Source organism: Prunus mume, linkage group LG4 (assembly GCF_029339155.1).
Source record: "Prunus mume cultivar Tortuosa linkage group LG4, ASM2933915v1, whole genome shotgun sequence".
Taxonomy (NCBI): Eukaryota; Viridiplantae; Streptophyta; class Magnoliopsida; order Rosales; family Rosaceae; genus Prunus; species Prunus mume.
The window spans coordinates 18237093-18255306 of NC_142701.1; the positions used below are offsets into that span (position 1 = coordinate 18237093).

The 18214-nt window shown below is 37.2% G+C and overlaps 2 protein-coding genes across 12 annotated transcripts; one reads left to right on the forward strand and one right to left on the reverse strand.

The window, feature by feature from the left end:
• Window positions 1-166: 166 nt before the first annotated feature.
• LOC103329853 (Protein kinase superfamily protein) lies at window positions 167-8282 on the reverse strand. Of its 11 annotated transcripts, none has more exons than XM_016793941.2 (22): window positions 7967-8282; window positions 6924-7159; window positions 6449-6842; window positions 5735-5989; window positions 5165-5289; window positions 4984-5028; window positions 4771-4852; window positions 4589-4657; window positions 4347-4517; window positions 4186-4251; window positions 3686-3754; window positions 3409-3537; window positions 3214-3287; window positions 2607-2813; window positions 2261-2352; window positions 2072-2148; window positions 1428-1553; window positions 1305-1347; window positions 1178-1224; window positions 868-929; window positions 731-782; window positions 178-597 (listed from the first exon to the last, which is right to left on the reverse strand). In XM_016793941.2, the coding sequence occupies exons 3-22, from the start codon at window positions 6614-6616 to the stop codon at window positions 532-534; spliced, it is 2025 nt and encodes a 674-aa protein (XP_016649427.1). In that variant the 5' UTR covers window positions 6617-6842; window positions 6924-7159; window positions 7967-8282; the 3' UTR covers window positions 178-531. The 11 variants fall into 11 exon arrangements, with proteins under 11 accessions (XP_008230596.1, XP_016649427.1, XP_016649429.1 ...); XM_016793943.2 differs by having other exon boundaries at window positions 6449-6656; window positions 7967-8195; XM_089051148.1 differs by having other exon boundaries at window positions 180-597; window positions 1172-1224.
• Window positions 8283-10823: 2541 nt separating this feature from the next.
• On the forward strand, window positions 10824-17767 carry LOC103329854 (ATPase E1-E2 type family protein / haloacid dehalogenase-like hydrolase family protein). Its single transcript, XM_008232375.2, has 11 exons — window positions 10824-11930; window positions 12395-13752; window positions 13983-14093; window positions 14189-14465; window positions 14699-14787; window positions 14888-14996; window positions 15091-15309; window positions 15414-15539; window positions 16029-16127; window positions 16418-16609; window positions 16915-17767. Exons 1-11 carry the CDS (start codon window positions 11532-11534, stop codon window positions 17509-17511), a joined length of 3576 nt encoding a protein of 1191 aa, XP_008230597.2. The 5' UTR covers window positions 10824-11531; the 3' UTR covers window positions 17512-17767.
• Window positions 17768-18214: the final 447 nt, after the last annotated feature.

Below are 18214 nucleotides of genomic sequence, written 5' to 3' on the forward strand. Positions count from 1 at the left end.
TGAATTAGAATCTGTTTTGTTCTTTTATAATCCAAATTGAATTTGATTTGAAACTTGGTTCATTTTTAAATCCTACTAAAAATCAGATTTTAAGCTGTTTTGAGAGTTGTTTGGTCGACAAGTTGCATGTGCAGCCCTTGAAGCTGACACAACGGGTAGAAGGCACGACTATGAAGATAATTTTTTTTGGGTCGAACAGAGAGAATTGAACTAATATGAATTATAATTACAATATCAGTTCAATAAATTACACGTTACACAACGGGATTCAAGGAATAGCATTCTCAAAATTTGAACGTCTGCACTAACACGCATTCACACATATGGTACACTACGAGTACATCAAAAGAAAGAAGAGGAAGAAAATTGCTCCTATTGCAGACTCCACATACCATCAAAGCAGCAACGAAATCATCAAGCAGTGGCCACAACACCGCCGTCACACTTCATCTTCTTTCGGCAACATTTTCTATTTTTCCGCCGAAGCAATTGTATGGTTGACAATGGTAGACTGCAGACATGACATTGCCATTAACCTTCACTTCCGTTTCTAATATTTTCGTCCTTGTTGGTCATAACTTTCAATTGTCTTTCTAACTGCAAAAGTACGAGAAGACATCTTCTGATCACTTACAAGAAACATTCTGATTACAGATAACCCAAAAATATATTTCTTTTCTCCCTAGAATATAAAAACTCCAACAAAAGCCATTCAGATAAATACACAAACCTGGGCATTTTTCAACTTCTGTCTTTGCAATTGTTCAACGAGATTCCCAACACTGACATTACAGATGGAGTATAAGTAGAACGTTGATAAGAAGATCCAAAATTACATCACCCAAAAAAACTTAATTACTCATATACCTCTGTTGCAGATGAATCACCAGAGACTGTAATTCTCTCTCCCTCCCAGAGGCCGGAGGCATCTGTGTCAAATATGACGTGGCATTGTCAAAATCTAGTTCAAGCTTAAAGTCCATAAGAGCAAATTACTTTCAAGAATCGGATGTAACACAAACTACCACTAGAATGGGGAGAAAACTATTGTAGCTTATAAGCATTTTCAATTAATAACGACTCATCAAGCAACAATATTATAAAGTCATTTCATGTACAACCAATATGATTTCGAAAAATGGCTTATATGTTAAAGGTAACTAAACCCAACCTCTACCTGCAAAAGATCACTGCTGCTTGCATCAGTGGACTCCCCTTGTGTTCCTGTGTGAAGCTGAATGTATCAAACCCAACAAAAATTTGCAGACGGCCAAAAATGTGAGATGAAAAGCTTGGGAAATTACCAGAGGTCTGTTCCACATATTTGATCAATTTAACTATTTCTTCCTGTCAAATGAGGAAAACAGAAAATTGAGACATAATATCTCCTCTACAAAATTGGGTAAGAAATAGAAACTGGCACATACCCTTTGCAAGCTGTTTTGCTGCATAATGCATTGTAATGATGGGAGAACAGTGGCAGCTGCAAGGTTTGTGGTTGCTGGACTAGTTGAACCTCCACAAGCAGGACCAAAAAAGCAGTTCGAAGGACCCTGGAAAATAGATTAGAATGGCAATGGTTATAAGGCCATTGCCTAAAAGATATAAGTTGCACCCCTACTGTTTTATGAAGTGAAACATCATAAATAGACAAATTTAATGCAGCTAGCTATTGAGCATATACTAAACTAGGAGGAGAATTAAGAGTTAGATTCAAAATTCACAAAGTAGACATAAAACCCCAATGGGTGCTGAGCAAAAATCTGATGAAAAACTGAAACCAGTAGATGGGTCAAACAAAATGCAATTGCATTCTTGAGAGCCAAACTTCTGATGAATAGCAGAGAACATTCTAAAGTATATATGTTATAAACCCACAATTCAATCAATTTGCAAACCAATTTCCAATAACCAGGCCTCATAAAGATAAAAATTTACAAGTGGTATCTACAGCATAAGCAAACTGGTAAAAGAGAATAAAAATTCTTCAAGATATCAGATTAATGGCTCTGCCCTTGTGTTAACCACAAGCTGAGCACATAGCGATGATAAATTCTTTATTCATATGTACCTTGGGACTGAGGTCCGCTGAAGTGACCTTGAAGCGCCCCTTACATTGGACAACTGCTCCTTCAGACATATCCTCAGCTGCGTAAATAAATGCAATACCATAATAGCTTTAAATAAGGACAAATAGGTGATGGCATCAGAAATTAGACAAAGGTAATAAATGAGAAGCACAGAACCACAGAAGACAAACCAGAAGCAGGGTTATTGGCATGACCCTTCTGGCGATACAACAATGGACCACTATAGTTCCGCTCAGGTTGATGTTTTAATTGTAGATGATCCCTTCAAAATATCATGTATGCAGTTATATAAAACAAGAAGTAACTACATATGGAATTCAAGGAGCTTTCGTTTCATTCAGTCAGAGATAGCATGAGCATGCAAACAATGCTTGATACATTGAAGGGGAGAGGCAAAGCTCACTTTCTTCTGGTTGAAAAAAGGGAAAGAACAATAGAGCATTCTACCGATGAGGTTATTCTAGAGAACCTAGCATAACAAACAAACCAAAAAACTTTATCCTGAAGAAAGCTTACCTCTCCCCATCACCAATAACCTTTTTAGGAGAAAGCACACCATCCGGTAGTACTGAACCACTCAAAAATTTTTTAGGCTCGGGAATGACATGACGTGGTAAATAACTACTTTGACCTGAAGTCTCACCCTCGCTTCTTCCATTTTCTTGAACAATGGTTCTAGGACTAGTCGCACTCCCATCATCCTCACAAACATCAAAACAGCCTCTGTATCAGAAAACATAATTAATTACATAAATAATATATATTTTTTAAATGAAATGAATTTTTAAATGTTCAAACAGCCAAGCAAACATGAAAACAACTTTTACATTCAAAACATTGAGTTTCTAAAAAAGGGAGCAATTACAGCCCCAAGGAAAATGAAAATGCTAAATAAATTTACTCCAAATAAACACAAAGTATCTCAATAAATTTTGGGAAATCCCATATTACATAAAATGCAATAACTTGCAGCAAACATCTTAATATATTGTATAATAATTTCAGACTGCAATACAAAATCTGTTGCAAAATGATAAATCTTAGACAACTATTTTCCCTGCCCACAAAATCAGTTTTTGTGTTATCAGTGGAAAATATGACTAAAAAGGGAAAGCAGTCATACTTAAGTGCTTGAAGAGGTTTAATAGGAAATGAAGCAAGTGAGCTGTCCAAATCATGAAGATCGTTGAAACCATCCTAAAAAAGGCAGATGCCAAACACAAAAGAATAATTAGAACTTCATAAATTGAATATCTGAGAGACAAGGGAGATAAAAATAAATCAATACAGATATCATTTTTCACAGTAGTTCCCATACCTCCTGATCAGGTGCAGCATTTGGTTGGTTTTCCATTTCAATAGCTGCCCCCTCAGCTGGAAAACTAACATCTTCATCCTTCTCACTTTGCTTCTTACTTGATGCATTGGGCATGCCATCTTCCTGAATCTGCAGGCAACACAGTGTCAGAAATAATATAAAATACCAATATAAAAAACAATAATGATAAATGAATATTCCATTGATGAATAAAACAATTTTCTGAAGAAATTAAGAATAACGAAGTATACATAGGCTAGAAATTCACATGACTTACAAGGGCAGCTTGATTTTTTAAATCCTCAAGGTTGAAATTCCAGGCACTGATTCCTCGGATATACTCTTGCTGCGAGTGAGTACAATTATATCAGGATAGTGTTGATATTTGGCTACCCAAACTCCAGGAATAATCATCTTAGATATTGAGGAAGATGGTTTGATTACACATTATAATGCATGCACACAGAGACAAATTTGACTATGATGAAGAATACAAACTTAACCGAAGGCCCTATTATGTTCCATTCGTTTGCAGTATTAGACATAAGCTTCCTGTTCATAAAATATAAATGTTATGGCCCTTAGAGAGGGCGATGGACTCATATCTGTGACTTTCTGAGTAACTAAATAATATGTACTCATTTAGACCTTTTAAACACTAAAGTGCTAAAGACTAGAACGTGGAGGGAAAACTTGAAATGCCGAAGCCTAAAAGACTAATCTAGACTACAAGAAAACACCTAACCAAATTTATATAATTTTGTACACAACTCTCACCTGCGATAAGTGTTCTTTATCCCCATACAGAGCCTTATTCTGCACAAGGAGATCAGCTTCTTTTGCCTAAAACATAACAAGTAAAACATGAAGCTGAAATTATGCCACACATCACAACTAAATAATCAAGCAGAGAAGAGAGTCTGAGAGTAGCACAAGACCTTCAGCATCCTAAAACGATCACCTAGTGGAGAAAGGCCATCAAGAATAGTACGAGCCAAATAATCAACTGGTCGTGCATGTTTGAAAAAATGGTGCTTCAAAAGCTTCTCTGATGTTGGACGTTTCTTTGGATCCTTCACTAAGCAAGCAGCTACCATCTCTTTGAAAGACTGGAAAATGTAGCACTTCATGAATTAAATTTGAAAATGGAAGATGTGAGTTTCAACTCGCCAACACAAACCTTTGAAAATCTCTTGTCTCTTTCATAGTCAAGGCCTGGGGGTGCATTTTGTAAAGTCATCAGCAAAACCTGCAATAAGGGTGGAAAAGTGAAGAGAAAAGTTGTACATTCTCATTATAAGCACCACTGAAACACTTTTAGCAGGAAGATTTCATTAAATATCAAAAAATCAAGATATTTACTTTCATGGGTGGATACTTGGAAAATGGGGCATGGCCATGAGCAAGCTCAAGTGCTGTTATTCCAAATGACCAGATATCTGCTCTGTTCATGGAGAAAAAGGTAAAACATAACATAAGAAACTTCAAGTGTTCAACCAAAAATACATTGCAGTAGAGAAACAAATGAAAAAAGAGAACAAAGAAAGTCAGAGATCGGCTAAGCAACCCACTCACTTGAAGTCATAGCCATGCAATTGCTGCATAACTTCAGGAGCCATCCTGAGGAAAAAGAGAAAAAATATAGCATTTTAACATATGTAGAACTTCAATTGCCTTAAGTGAATCAACAGTGGCAACAGGATCTTTAATATTAGAGCATCATATGTAAGTCTGAAAGAAAAGATTGAGAAAATACCAGCACGGAGTTCCAACAAAAGTATTTCTGGTACGCTGTCTATCTCCAGTATCAAACATGCATGCTGACACTCCAAAGTCACCTAACTTGACTGCACCATTAGAGTCAATTAAAATATTCCCAGCCTGAAAATGGAAGTTAGGAACATGAATAAGAAAAAAAAGTGCGTGTCTCGATTATTAAAAAAAACTTAGTGCAGACCATCCTTCAACATAAAAAGACATAAATAACAGCATGCTAAGAAATATAAAGCAAACTGAACGCATGCTTGTCCAATACAGAGGACACACACATGTAGGCCTATGCACACCTGTAAGAGGTTTTGTACAAAGATTTAACAATATATCACAAAGCAAACAATTAATATCTTCAAAAGCAAACAAATAAAAATTTCTCATGTATTAACAGGAACCCTTTGTTCCAAGGATACAAATTTCATTCGTTCTCTAGAAAAGTCAACGTCACATTATTACATAATGAAGACAATCAACAACTAAATATCCCTGAAGTACATGAATATACACAAAAATTGATGGTAAGATGATAGGATCAACAAGCCAAGTATGATACCTTCACGTCTCTATGGATGTGGCCATGAGCATGTAGATATACAAGAGCTTTTAGAACCTCATGCAATAAAGTCGCAATAACAGGCTCTTCAAAACCTTCAGGATATGCAGATTTCATTATATGTAGGCAGGATCCCCCAGCCATATATGGCATCACGACCCAAAGGCTGTGGCCAGCAGTGAACGAACAATGTGCTTGTAATAAATTTTGGTGATTAATCAAAGTCATTGTATGTACCTCCCTCCGGATACCATCCTGCATAATTTGACAAGAAAGATACAATTTTAGATGGTACTTCAAATTTATACTTAAATCATCCCATCAATAGCTTCAAGACAACAAATCAGTCAATTATACAGAAACTGTTCTTGGAGGGCATTTGGAGGGCATTTGAATACGTATGATGACCTTAAAAGTGTTGTAATCAGAAACTAATTTTTTTCTCAGATAAATCCTGTTATAAATGCCTCACATGAAAATAATGAAGTATAACTCTCCTATAAACTACTGAAGTCATCCATGATGTGATGGGATTCCTTCTCAAAATAGTATGCAATACATGCATAGATTTCAATTGGTCCAAATATGTTAAGACATAGAACCCAAGTGAACAAGACAAGCCAAATATTAGCACCATTTAGATGCCAACCAGGTGCGTTAAAAAATAAACTTGACAGATAAATTGTGAATTACAAAAGAGAGTAGTCCACATACCAGGTCATTATTGCATTTTTCCAGATCAAGAACCTTGATAGCAACTATCTCATTAAGTGGTATACAGAGTGCCCTGTACACAGAAGCACTAACACCTTCACCGACTTCTTCATATAACTTATAATCTTTTGCATCCAGAGGAAATCTTTTGTCTGATACATACTCCATGCTTTCTTCTTATATCACACTGTTGGAACCCTCTTTACTTCTGGATATCCCAAAGAACATAAATAAAGTGTACCCAAAGGAAATAAGCATCAAATTAATACAGGGATTCCAATTTGATAGCATTTTTCCTTGGTTCAACACAAAATTGCGTGTTCATCCAGTAACTCCATTCAGATAATTCTTTCACCAAATGCTTCCATTTATGGCCTAATTAATTTCAGGAACCCTAAAACAGCACTAGCTAGTTATACAATAGGCGATAATATAATTACATACACTGACAAGAATTCTGGATAGAACTTGCTACCATTCAATTGAGCAGGAATCCGTAAGACAAAAGAAAGGTAACAATCTGAAGAACTTTTAGAAGGAATTAGCACTGAGAGCACAAAGCCATATCTAGTAACGTCATCAACAGTGCAGACTAACGCTGCCTGACTTTGAACTGCCCACTATTCTCACAAGACCAACTTGAGCGTTTATTATATAAGGTGCACGCTGATGGCAATGATTGATGTCTTAGGAAAAAATAAGAAACAATTCCTACAAAATCAAAGAGGAACAAGTTAGCCATATTAACGCAAGAAAGAAAGCCAGAAATTACTACCTCAGCGATCCAGATTATTATTTTCGCAGAAATAAGGAAAATTATCAAACATGAGGCCATGACATTACTCATATAAATCATAACAAATAAAATTCCAATAAACATAACTTAACCCACCAATGGGTGTAGTGAACACCAAACACAGTCCAAAAATTAATCTTAGCTCAGTAATGGGTGACCGCACTTACTTTTTGGATCTTAAAGGGCCGATTGTATTGGAAAGTACAAAACTACTTAAAATTGTGTCCACAAAAAAAACCATCTTACAAGAGCTCTTGTTTGATCAGTTTCTGAACAATTCTCACTTCCTTACAGTCAAGCTTCTATGCAACAATTTACTCATTAGAGAAGTAGAAAATAAACCTTCCTTGCAACAATTCATCACAACTTGGATTTTTAAGACAGAAGAGGGCGGGGGGCGGGGATTAAAATTGCGATGCTACAATCTACCATTCTAAATTTCCACATTTTTACAATCAAATTAGCAACACTACACATTCAAATTTAAAACTTGCCACCTCAGAACCATAAGAAATCATCAAACTGAATTCCAGTTACCCATTTGTCTGCTCCACCAAACCAGAGTATTAGATTTTAATATAAACATGAAGAAATGAAATGAATTAAGCAAAACAACAGAAAAAATAACAACACTTTTTAATTGCTGCTAAACAAAGTTATGAACTTGACGAAAAAAAATCCGCTAAATTCAATTGCTTTAAGTGGGCGGGCGGATGATGAACCTGAAGAATTATCAGCGGGAGTACCGAATACGTACGGACGTAGGGTTTCGCCAGCAAAGTGGAACTCGTTGTGTATCGTCGTGAAAGTGGACGAACCAGAAGGTCCAGAACTGAATCTGAGTTGTTCTGACAAAGATTCAGAAAAAATGAGAACCCCTGCCCCTTCCCCACAAAACGACGTCGATTCAGCTCAAATTGCTCGTCGATTGAAGTCCCCCGATTGTCTCTCTTATTCTATCTCTTTCTCTCTCTCCCTCCCCCTCTCTATATCCAACTGTCGCTCAGGCTTAGGTCCTCAGATCGAATCTCTCTCCATTTTTTTTTCTTTTTTCTATAAATAATTTCTGTTTTTAAACGGAATTAAAATAAATAAATAAATACAACAGGTAAAAGGAAAGCCCCTTTTTCTGCCTTCAATTTTGTGGGGAAAATCAAAATCAAATATTATTGCAGACAAAATATATTTTCACAGGGGGAGAGGCCAACCGTGATTGCAAAATGGGGTGGGCCCCGCGTCGAGATTTAGTCAAATAGTCAATGTATCGGAGGGAAATTGCAAGTATCGGGTATTTATCGTGATCGCAGCCCCTGATAGAGAGCCCTAAAGTTGGGTCACGGGAGAGACAGTGCATGATTCGCTGGCTTTATAACAAGGCCCTGTCCGCTATGGTGCCTTATTCAACCCAATTGACGATATTGGGCTTGGGCTAAATTGTTCTTAACACACCCGATTTCAATGGGTTGAGCCTTGACTACAGTTGAAATTACTTTCCTAACCAAAATAGTTAAGATGGGCTTGATGCGGCATTTTGACCAAGCCTTTATATGAGGAAGCTTTTGGGTGCAACTGAGAGAGCAAAACATCGTCACATGATATTATTAATGCACGACGTAACATGTAATAATCTAACGAATTTGGATACATCACGAGACGGTATTTCAGCAGAACACAATAATTTTGGGCCAAAACGAGCACACATGTATTTTTTGACACGTGTATGAGATGTGTATCTTAACAATGATTAAAGATGTATAATAATTGAGGACGTGGGATTGAATTGGCGCCTTTTAATTAGGTGGGCCAATGACTTTGTACACAAGACAAGAGTGGCGGCAATGCATGGATGTATGGGGGAGAGAGAGTGAGATGAGATGGGTGCATGTGCATGGATCGTGGCTTATAATCTATCTAGATTGCAGTCTACGAAAGGTGAAGGCGGAGATGGTGGGCCGACGGCAACAATGACATGAAATGGAGCCCAAATTGCACGTGGCACAGTGTTGGAATCCGGCTTTAAAATTTGTACGTCCTAAAGGCTTTGAGGGTCCCACCATGCCACTCTCTTGTCTTGTCGGCCGAGAACCCACTCGGGTCTACCCGCTGTCGACTCGAGCCACCTGTCTCAAGGTGAGATTTCCATTTTCCCACCATGAGCCATGGCCCCCAAGTATTCAAGCCTTTAAGGAGGGAACCGATAAGACTTGAGACTTAAGTTAAACTTAACAACCTTTTTTATTGGTTAATTGTTTTGTTAGTCCATGAACTTAGATCTTATTTGTATTTGAGTCCCTTAAGTTCTAAAATCATTCTCGTGGCCTTTAACTTCACTTTTATTAGAACAAATGGTCATACATCAATTTTGTTAACTTTTTCTATTAAATGTAGGGGCAAAATGATATTTTTATATTAAAAATACAAAAAAATACAAAATTATATAATAACAATAAAAGAAAATTAGATAGAAAACCAAAAAATAAAATAAAATTCAAGTTTGGGGGAGTAGAAATCGGGATGAAGGGGGATAGATAGAGAGTTCAATTTTAATTTTTTATTCATATTTTAATTAATTTAATACAAAAATACCATTTTGTCCTTGCATTTAACAGAAAAGTTAACAAAATTGACGTCAGGACCATTTGTTATAACGAAACTAAAGTTGAAAGACCACAAAAACTATTTTGAAAATTGAGGAACTTAAATGAAAATCCGGTATAAATTCAGGAACTAATAAAACGATTAACTCTTCTATCTAATTATATATTATAACTTGACACATTATCAGCTATTTCATATATTCAATTCATCATCTGTTGAAATCACTAAGCACATACAAAATCCGAGTGTGTAAGTGAATATTATTAACCACTTGAGCGACGAGCATCTGAACAATAAGGGAAGTTTAATTTCTTAAAATTGATTATTTAAGCATAAGTTTTTGTCGTTCCACGCGTATATAATTAAGCTGCAAGCTCGTAGACAAATAGATGACTTGGCAGATCCCTCACCTTTATTTAATTTTAAATTTTGGACCAGAAGTTGAGATTGAGAACATCATGGAAGGACGCAAGGAAAACCGTGTCAAGTCAAGCTTTAAATTTTGTGTAGTTGTGCAGGTGAGACCGTGAAACCATGGAACAAAACAAAATGTGCTCAAAATAATTGTTTCAAGAGAAAACGACGTCGTCCAAGGCGCGCTTTCCTTTTTCGTTTTTTTCTTCTTTGTCGGTTTTGTCAGCAATAAAATTCTTTTGTAATTTTTTTATTATTTCCCAAAGTGAAATAATTAAAGACTAAAAGAAAAAAGGAGGGTAAGGAATTGTTTTGTTTGCTTTTGCGAAGGGAAAAGGGGTCAAAGGAAGAAGGACCCAGCGGCTCAATCAGCCACGTGTGCGGCAAAGATTGAGAACGATCTTCATCTGCCTCACGTCATCTTTCATCGACTACAGACTCGAGACTCGAGTCTCTCTCATTCACTAATATTACAGTGTGTGTACGGCCATGATCACCTGCTTTGCTTCCTATTTTACATATGTATATATATAAAATAAAATATATAGATCTCTTTCCCCTCTATGTCCCCAGCTTTTGCTTACTAAAGCGGCAAAGCTAACTACTACTCATACAAAGCTCACTTTTTTTATTTTACTCTCTCTACATTTTAGCTGAAACCAAACAAGCAACCACAAGAAAGAGATCTCTGCAGCCTGGAAATGGAAGTAAGGAATTCTCTGAAACACAACTTCTTCTAGGGTTTCCTAAAATTCCCGTCCTAGTTTTAGCTCTGTAGCACTTGCAATCTTTGTTTTAAGTTAAAATCATCAGCCTTTCTTTACTTTAGCCTTTTTTTTCTTTTTCTGTTTTCCTTTTTAAAAAAAAATTATAAATAAAATTATTAGTCTGTGGGATCAAAATGGAGCTTTAAGATATATACTTTGTCCACCGACTTTGTGTATCTGGCTACGCAAGGCATTCAAGGCTCTTATGTGTCGCTCAAGTTATGATCTTTTAGCTCCTCCAATGGTTTTGTCAAATTTTGGTAGATTGTGTTAATGATCTGCTACTCCATTGGCCTAGACTGGTAGAGAATTTTGTTTTGATTGGTCAATGTGTTTGCTTAACCCCGGGTGTATTGACTACGGGATGGTGGAAATTTTGTGTTTTGGGAAATAGCTGTGACTTGTTGGTTGGTTGGTGATTTTCCCGGAAAGTGAAAGGGGAATGTGGATGGAAATTTGAGTGAGGGGAGAATTTAGTGACTGAGTTTGAGGGTGCAACCTTGCAAAAATGACAGAAGGGCGGAAGACAAGGAGAGGGATACATTTTAGCAAACTCTATTCGTTTTCATGTATTCGATCTCCTTTCCATGATAGTCATTCCCAAATTGGGGAAAGAGGGTTCTCAAGGGTTGTGCATTGTAATGACCCTGATAATCCTGAGGCACTTCAGTTGAGATACAGGGGAAATTATGTTTCGACTACCAAGTACACGGCAGCTAATTTTATTCCCAAGTCTTTGTTTGAGCAGTTTAGGAGGGTTGCAAATATATACTTTCTTGTTGTAGCTTGTGTTTCATTTAGTCCATTAGCGCCTTTTAAAGCTGTTAGTGTTCTGGCACCCTTGTTAGTGGTGATTGGAGCTACTATGGCTAAGGAAGCTGTTGAAGATTGGAGGCGAAGAAAACAGGTAATTATCTACATGTCAATGCATTGCACCATTGATTTTACAAGCGATAGCTTAAGCTTATTTAGTCATTTTTGAATAACTCTGTAAAGAATTTGGAGTATAATTGTATTAGAATTAAGGTCCTCAATTGTAACCCCCTCCTGCTGGGGTGGGCAAGGGGGCCCAGCAGTTTGAAAGAGTAAAAGTTAATCAGACAATCAACATATATTTTTGTTAATGTTTTGCAGGGAAGGTTACAACTTACATTATGTAGTCATATTTGTTGCAAACAGTCTTTTGAGCATTTGTACCGATGGAGATTGTGTACATCCTTTTAGTATGTATTGATGCTTACTGTCTATATCCAAAATGGGTGCAGCATAATTGGAAAGAGCAACATTATTAGGATACCTTCAAATTAATGTTTTGATGTTTATTTATTTGTTTGTCCTAATTAAGTTGGCTATATCTTGAAATGGTTTCAGGATATTGAGGCAAACAATCGAAAGGTTAGAGTTTATGGTAGGAATTATACTTTCTATGAGACCAGATGGAAGAAACTCCGAGTTGGTGATCTTGTGAAGGTGCACAAGGATGAGTACTTTCCTGCTGATCTGCTTTTGCTTTCATCGAGCTATGACGATGGGATTTGCTATGTTGAAACTATGAACCTTGATGGAGAAACTAATTTAAAATTGAAGCATGCATTGGAGGTGACATCCCATCTTCAGGATGAAAATTCCTTGGAAAAATTTAAAGCAGTGATCAAGTGTGAGGACCCGAATGAAAATCTGTATTCATTTGTTGGGACTTTGTACTATGATGGCAAACCTTACCCACTTTCCTTACAACAGATGCTCTTAAGAGACTCTAAGCTGAAAAACACTGAATATGTCTTTGGTGTTGTTGTGTTTACTGGTCATGACACGAAAGTGATGCAGAATGCTACAGATCCTCCTTCAAAGAGAAGTAAAATTGAGAGGAAAATGGATAAGATAATCTACATTCTTTTCAGTACTCTGGTTGTGATAGCCTTTGTCGGATCTGTCTTTTTCGGAATTGACACTAAACGAGATATCAGTGGTGGAAAGTATAGAAGGTGGTATCTTCGTCCAGATCATACCACTGTGTTTTATGACCCCAAAAGACCAGCACTTGCTGCTTTTTTCCATTTCTTGACTGCCCTTATGTTGTATGGATATCTGATACCAATATCTCTGTACGTATCAATAGAGATCGTGAAGGTACTACAGAGTGTTTTCATTAACCAAGATCAGGATATGTATTATGAGGAAACAGATAGGCCAGCTCATGCACGCACGTCTAATCTGAATGAGGAACTTGGCCAGGTTGATATGATACTTTCTGACAAAACAGGTACATTGACATGTAACTCCATGGAGTTTATTAAATGCTCGATTGCAGGCACTGCTTATGGCCATGGTATGACAGAAGTGGAGAGGGCACTGGCAAACAGAAGGGATGGACTGCCTAAAACTGGTGACATATCATCTGATGTACTCGGGGATACTAGTGATGTTGTTGCCTCTGGAAAGTCAGTTAAGGGTTTTAACTTTAGAGACGAACGCATCATGAATGGCCAGTGGGTCAATGAACCTCATTCAGACACAATACAGAAATTTCTTCGGGTTTTAGCGATGTGTCATACAGCCATTCCAGTTGTCGATAAAAAATCAGGAGAAATAACCTATGAAGCTGAATCGCCAGATGAAGCAGCTTTTGTCATAGCTGCCAGGGAGCTTGGCTTTGAGTTTTTCGAAAGGACTCAAACAAGCATATCATTGCATGAGTTGGATTTTGAAACTGGGAAAAAGGTTGACAGGTTAGCTCCATCTGTACCGTGACCTGTTTATTTTTACATTCAGGCTCCTTGTAGTCTTTAAGCGGCTGGAAGGTCATAACAATTACAGCATGCTTATATATGTGCCAGCTCATACATACATGTAACTAATTACTTATTTTAGTTACTTACTACAACCTATGCTTTGTACAATATATATGTGCGAGCTCATACATACACATACATAATGTGACTAAGTTTCTATATCCCAGGGAATACGAGCTTCTTCATGTCTTAGAGTTCAGTAGTTCACGGAAAAGAATGTCAGTAATTGTAAGGAGTCCAGAAAATAAATATTTGCTCCTTTGCAAGGGTGCAGACAGGTTAGACTCTTGAATTCTCATGCTTACAGTTCACCATTTGAAGTTGCCAGTAGGATCTGTTGAATCCATGATTTCATTTATCTGCATATGTCCAGTGTAATTTTTGAAAGGCTTGCAAAAGCTGGGCGGCAGTTTGAGGATCAGACCAAGGAGCACATTCATAAATATGCTGAAGCAGGTTTACGAACTTTGGTGATTGCATACCGCGAGCTCGGTGAAGAAGAATTTAAAATATGGGAAAAGGAGTTTCTGAAGGCCAAATCTTCTGTCACCGAAGGTCGAGATTTATTGGTGGATGGGGTTGCTGATAAGATTGAAACAGATTTAATTCTACTTGGTGTTACAGCTGTTGAAGACAAACTGCAAAAGGGGGTGAATATTAAATTTTGATAGCAGTTGTGATCAGTCTTTTCACCGGGATTAGTTTATGCCCAATAATTGTTATTGTGTCCTCCCTGAATTTAGAGCCCTGTACAATTCAATACTGATGTGAATTGGAAGTTCATATCAGAATAACAAAACTATAGCATACTTCTATATTCATAAAGGATTGTTTGCGTTCCTAGATTAATAATTCCATACTGATACTGTTCTCTGGGACGCAGGTTCCTGAATGTATCAACAAGCTTGCCCAGGCTGGGATAAAGATATGGGTATTGACTGGGGATAAGATGGAAACTGCAGTTAACATAGGGTATGTCAGCAGTTTTAATGATAGATTATATTTTTCTGCAAATTACATATTATAGTTATTTTAAATTTTTTGTTACTAATAGTTTTTGTAAATTTTACAGGTATGCTTGCAGTTTACTTAGACAAGATATGAAACAGATTGTCATCAGTCTTGATTTGCCAGAAATAAATGCCTTGTCGAAACAAGGAGATAAAGAGGCAGTTGTGAAGGTACAGAATCCTAAAGCAAAAAACCATGACATTCTCTTTTTCCGTTATTTTTCTTTTACCCTCAGGTAATTTCTCAAACCTTGATTGTTATAAGGCTTCTCTTGAAAGCATAAGGAAGCAAATTGGAGAAGGTGTTTTGCAAATTAATCAAGCTAAAGAAAGTTCTAGCTCAGCTAAGTCATTTGGCTTGATAATTGATGGAAAGTCCTTGGAATTTTCACTCAAGAAGGATGTGGAAAAATCGTTTTTTGAGCTTGCAATTAATTGTGCTTCTGTTATATGTTGCCGTTCTACACCCAAACAGAAAGCTCTTGTATGTATCTCGCTCATCAGCATGTCAATCCAAATTATCCAAGTTTTTTCATATGGCCATCTGCTGGCATCAAATAATCTGATAGAACTATTAAATATGTGCAGGTTACGAGATTGGTAAAACTTGGAACAGGTAAAATAACACTTTCTGTTGGTGATGGTGCAAATGACGTTGGCATGCTTCAAGAAGCTGATATTGGAGTTGGCATTAGTGGTGTTGAAGGGATGCAGGTGACTCTATTTTTAATCTGATTTGTACACCTTTGCATGATTTCCAATAATAATCAACATAGCATGCCTTCATTCCGAACTCCTCTGGGGCTGCACAAATGTGGCATTTCACATACATGTTTTTTCTATTCTTCAACATCTTCAGTGCATGCTTGTTCTAGTATTCTATTTTCTTTTAATATATTCACATGTTTATATTGCTTGTACAAGATTTATATGCCCAGACTTCTGTCAAAGTAGTTAAAGCTAGTGTCCATGTTGTATGTCTGTTTCCCAGTGGTTAGTAATATATATTTGATCTGCTGCTGGTGGAGAAATTAATTTTTCGGCATCCTATGAAAGCCGTGAGAATAGAGAATATATTTGTCTATCACACTATTTACCAGTAGTTGTTTATTGTGATTTTTGGTCTGACAGCTCTCAGACATGTAAATTTAAAAAATTATATGTTACACCCAGCTTCTGATTCCTTTTGATTCCTAAACACAGGCGGTAATGGCCAGTGATTTTTCCATAGCTCAATTCCGTTTTTTGGAGCGGCTCTTGCTTGTACATGGGCACTGGTGCTACAGGCGCATATCAATGATGGTAAAACATGTTTCTTATAATTGTCACTGAAAAGCAAAATTAAAAAGAAATAATAAAAATGCTCTTCCCTCAGTAAGTTGAGGAACCAGTTGAGGAACCAAAGCCACCCTTTCAAAGTAGACAATCGTTGTTTCTTTTTAATCTTCTGGCTTTCAGTTTCCTTCTTATTAACATGATTATTGCCAATATAATTGCGTTGTAATTTGTAATATGGCTTAGGCAACAAAGAATCAACAAATTTATGCATGCCCTGTTGATAGGTGCTATTCTATTCTTTTTGGCTAATGCAGATATGCTACTTCTTCTACAAGAACATTACATTTGGGTTTACTCTGTTTTGGTTTGAGGCCCATGCTTCTTTCTCCGGTCAACCTGCTTACAATGATTGGTACATGTCATTCTACAATGTCTTCTTCACATCACTTCCTGTGATTGCTCTTGGTGTTTTTGATCAGGATGTTTCTGCACGACTATGCCTCAAGGTATACAATTTTTCTCTTTTGAAGAGCTTAATATACTAATAAGGAAAAATGAATGGGTATTCAGGGAGGAAAAGATACTGAACAAGCTATAGCTCTAAGGTGACAGTTGATTGCAAAATCATGATATATTCTCCGTGTTACTGCTATATAGCTTGGCGTTTGGTAATTAGGTATTCCATTTTAAGAGTTCTGTTAGCAATTATCAGCTCTAGTAACATGTGCTTCATATCTGTTAGCAATTATAGTCCTTGAAGCTTTCTGGAGCTACGAGAGTTATTTATTGTTCATTCTTGTTCTGCTGACAGTATCCCTCCTTGTATCTGGAGGGAGTGGAGAACCTCCTCTTCAGCTGGACCCGCATACTGGGTTGGATGGTTAATGGCGTTTTGAGCTCCATAATTATCTTCTTCTTCACCACCAATTCCATGGTTGGCCAGGCTCTCCGTAGAGATGGTAAAGTAGTTGACTATGAAGTCCTAGGGGTCACAATGTACACTTGCGTAGTGTGGGTTGTAAACTGCCAAATGGCACTTTCCATCAACTACTTCACTTGGATCCAGCACTTCTTCATCTGGGGAAGTATCGCCTTCTGGTATATATTCTTGGTGATATACGGTTCCGTATCACCGAATGTTTCCACAACAGCGCACAAAGTTCTTGTGGAAGCCTGTGCTCCCAGTCCTCTGTATTGGCTGGTGACCCTCCTCGTTGTCATTTGCACTTTGCTACCGTATTTCTCATACCGGGCTTTCCAGACACGGTTTAAACCAATGCGTCATGATGTAATACAACAGAAACGATTAGAAGGTTCAAACCATGATGAGACTTCTGGCGAGCTGCCTCTGAGACTGAGCAGCAAACTAGAGCACCTGAAGCGGAGATTGAGGGCTAGAGAATTGTGAAATGGCCGAACCGTAGTAGTAGGGTAATGAACTTATGTGATCAGATGAGGGGATAGTTGGTGGTTTGTTTGTGTATATGTTTGACAGTTTGGGAGAGGCATTTGAAGTGTAAGTTGGGGGCAATGGCCAAATGAGTATTGTAGCGGACAGGACATGTATTTGTATACCACTCACCTTCCTTGTAGGTTTAGCCATGTAAAGCTGATGATATTATCAAATTATAAGAAAACAAAAAGAAGATCCAGTTTGATATTCCCATGCCATGTCCCAATTTTTAATCTTGCAAGTTGCACCCATTAAAGTGAAGTTAAACCAGCAATTGCTTGATGCGGCCTATGGTTTTTGCACACTAAAGTAACAATTAAACCATGATTAAAATGATGAAGAGATAAAAAATTAAAAAGATTGATAGAGGGTGATTACTGCAAATCTAATCCCACTAATTTTGCAGATCAACATTACAATCAAGATATAAGATATCAAATGGAGCTGGAAGATCCACCAATAACATATAACTAATTGCATTAACCAGAGGAAAGTTAACCCACGTGGTGGGTTATTAGTTTATAATTAACACTAATACCTCCACAAAGCAAAGCCATTAAGAGACGTTTAGCATGCATTAGCGTGCAGTACGGATGCGTTTTATTTGAAAGGCTCAAGGCTGGAGAGCCGGCCAGTGGCCTGGCTTCCATTGTTTATT

What these genes read in the sequence shown, in the direction of transcription:
- LOC103329853 (XM_089051143.1), bottom strand. Translation starts at nt 6,616, where the DNA reads ATGGAGTATGTATCAGACAAAAGATTTCCTCTGGATGCAAAAGATTAT. An exon ending in ATGCTGCACCTGATCAGGAG is followed by an intron (nt 3,288 to 3,408) that starts GTATGGGAACTA and finishes TGCCTTTTTTAG; the next exon opens with GATGGTTTCAACGATCTTCA. An exon ending in TGCCAATAACCCTGCTTCTG is followed by an intron (nt 2,149 to 2,260) that starts GTTTGTCTTCTG and finishes TTATTTACGCAG; the next exon opens with CTGAGGATATGTCTGAAGGA.
- LOC103329854 (XM_008232375.2), top strand. Translation starts at nt 11,532, where the DNA reads ATGACAGAAGGGCGGAAGACAAGGAGAGGGATACATTTTAGCAAACTC. An exon ending in CACCCAAACAGAAAGCTCTT is followed by an intron (nt 15,310 to 15,413) that starts GTATGTATCTCG and finishes AAATATGTGCAG; the next exon opens with GTTACGAGATTGGTAAAACT. An exon ending in ACAGGCGCATATCAATGATG is followed by an intron (nt 16,128 to 16,417) that starts GTAAAACATGTT and finishes TGGCTAATGCAG; the next exon opens with ATATGCTACTTCTTCTACAA.